Here is a 1,880-nt window from a genome sequence, read left to right as displayed (position 1 = left end):
TTAAAATAATAAAAAAACTTAAACTTATTTTATTTCAGCTAGTTTCACAGGGAACATTTCTAATATATATTTAGTTTATCTATATATATATATGTATATATATATATATATATTTATAGAATATAATTATATAGTATGTGAAAAAAACTATATACACACAGACACACACACATATACATACAGTATATACACATACACACAAAACCTTTTAAAAATAAATTATATAATATAGTGTGTGATGAATAAAAATTCTTGCATCCTGTTAATCTTGAATAGAAATACTATTTATAATATTTACTATATAGTTAGGAAACCGTAAAAACAGTTTGGTTCTCCATACACAACCGAAACCCCCCACATGAACAGAAACCTGTTGTAAAACCAAAGTGTGTTTAGAAAGCTGATCCCAATGTGCTTATCCCTGCTTCATGCCTTCACCATTTCAGCAAGCAAGAGACTAAACTGTTCACCTTCTAGAATTCTGGATGTTGAAACAGAAAAAGCGCTTTAGGTCTTTAATCGACAACCTTGTGACAAAATTACAACACATATTCGTGCTCCATGAGAAGAAAATCTGAATGGATAAGTATAGCAATAGCTGAAGTCGTGGCCTAATGGTTAGAGAGTCGGACTCGTAACCCAAAGGTTGCGGGTTCGAGTCTCGTACCGGCAGGGATTGTAGGTGGGGGGAGTGAATGTACAGCGCTCTCTCCCACCTTCAATACCACGACTGAGGTGCCCTTGAGCAAGGCACCGAACCCCCAACTGCTCCCCGGGCGCCGCAGCAAAAATGGCTGCCCACTGCTCCGGGTCTGTGTGTTCACTGCTGTGTGTGCACTTTGGATGGGTTAAATGCAGAGCACTAATTCCAAGTATGGGTCACCATACTTGGCCACATGTCACTTCACACTGACAATGACAGAATACCTGTGCTTAAAAAGTTATGATGGAAATCCATCCAGAAAATGGTTGTAGGTTTAAACCTCAAATGGGGTGATTCTTGATTACTACTGTGGCTTGAACAATAGTAAAAAAAACAATACCAATAACTTAGAATAAGAAAGCATATGCTAAATAAAGAATAAGATGAGATATTTACCCAAAAGTGTCCATCTTGCGGTCTTTCTGCTCCAGACTGACAGAATTCAAAGTCTGTGACAAATCTTCCTCCATCCTCTCCAAGCTGTCAAACATACGAGCACATGTTTTTCTCATGAACCTGCTCTGCATCTCAAGTGCATCCAAATTCATCCTAATAAAACTACTAATATTCTAATTTTAAGCACAGAATCGGTGCTGTTAATGCAACACGTGTAAATAAGACAAGTCATAATATAATCACAATTATACGATTCATTCACTTGCTCTTAGATTTTGCTGTGGTTATAAAATTTTAAGTATAGATTATGACGACGTCAGGATTATATTCAGGGTCAAATGTTGCATGAATACTCTCAGCACAGATTAAGGCAACACTTCTCATATCACTATACATGCTGAAATGTAAAAAAAAAAATGATGCAACATATTATTGAGGAAAATCTAAGATGAATATGTTTAAAACAGTTTTCAAACTACCTGCTAAACCTCGTTATCTTCGCTTCCGCAGTCTCAAAGTCTCTGTGGAGACAAAAATATCCCGTAACATCTTCTTCTTCTTCTTCTTCTTCTTCTTATGATGTTTAATGGTTGGCAAACCAGCTTTTGGTGCATATTCCGCCACCTACTGGGATGGAGTGTGAGGCGATGATATCAAGGGTAATGCTAATAAAAAATAAATTTAAAAAATCCTTCTACCTATATTTTATTATATACATTTGTTCTTTTCAGAAAATTAATAAGAGCTTTATAACCTTTATGAGAACTGTTTAACACATTCT

The 1,880-nt window shown here is 35.7% G+C and overlaps 1 protein-coding gene across 1 annotated transcript in view; it reads right to left on the bottom strand.

The window, feature by feature from the left end:
• The window catches only part of LOC107730810 (inositol polyphosphate 5-phosphatase K-like), a 10,461-nt gene extending 8,809 nt beyond the window's left edge, over positions 1-1,652 (bottom strand). Inside the window, exons 1-2 of the mRNA XM_016541751.1 lie at positions 1,579-1,652; positions 1,100-1,183 (exon numbers count right to left, since the gene is read on the bottom strand). Coding sequence (XP_016397237.1) covers positions 1,100-1,173 — 74 coding nt within the window. The 5' untranslated portion in view covers positions 1,174-1,183; positions 1,579-1,652. The remainder of the gene's footprint in view (positions 1-1,099; positions 1,184-1,578) is intronic.
• Positions 1,653-1,880: the final 228 nt, after the last annotated feature.

Source organism: Sinocyclocheilus rhinocerous, unplaced genomic scaffold (genome assembly GCF_001515625.1).
Source record: "Sinocyclocheilus rhinocerous isolate Xijiao unplaced genomic scaffold, SAMN03320098_v1.1 scaffold938, whole genome shotgun sequence".
Lineage (NCBI taxonomy): Eukaryota > Metazoa > Chordata > Actinopteri > Cypriniformes > Cyprinidae > Sinocyclocheilus > Sinocyclocheilus rhinocerous.
The sequence above is the reverse complement of the archived record's forward strand: the minus strand, read 5'-3'. Positions and strand labels throughout refer to the sequence as shown.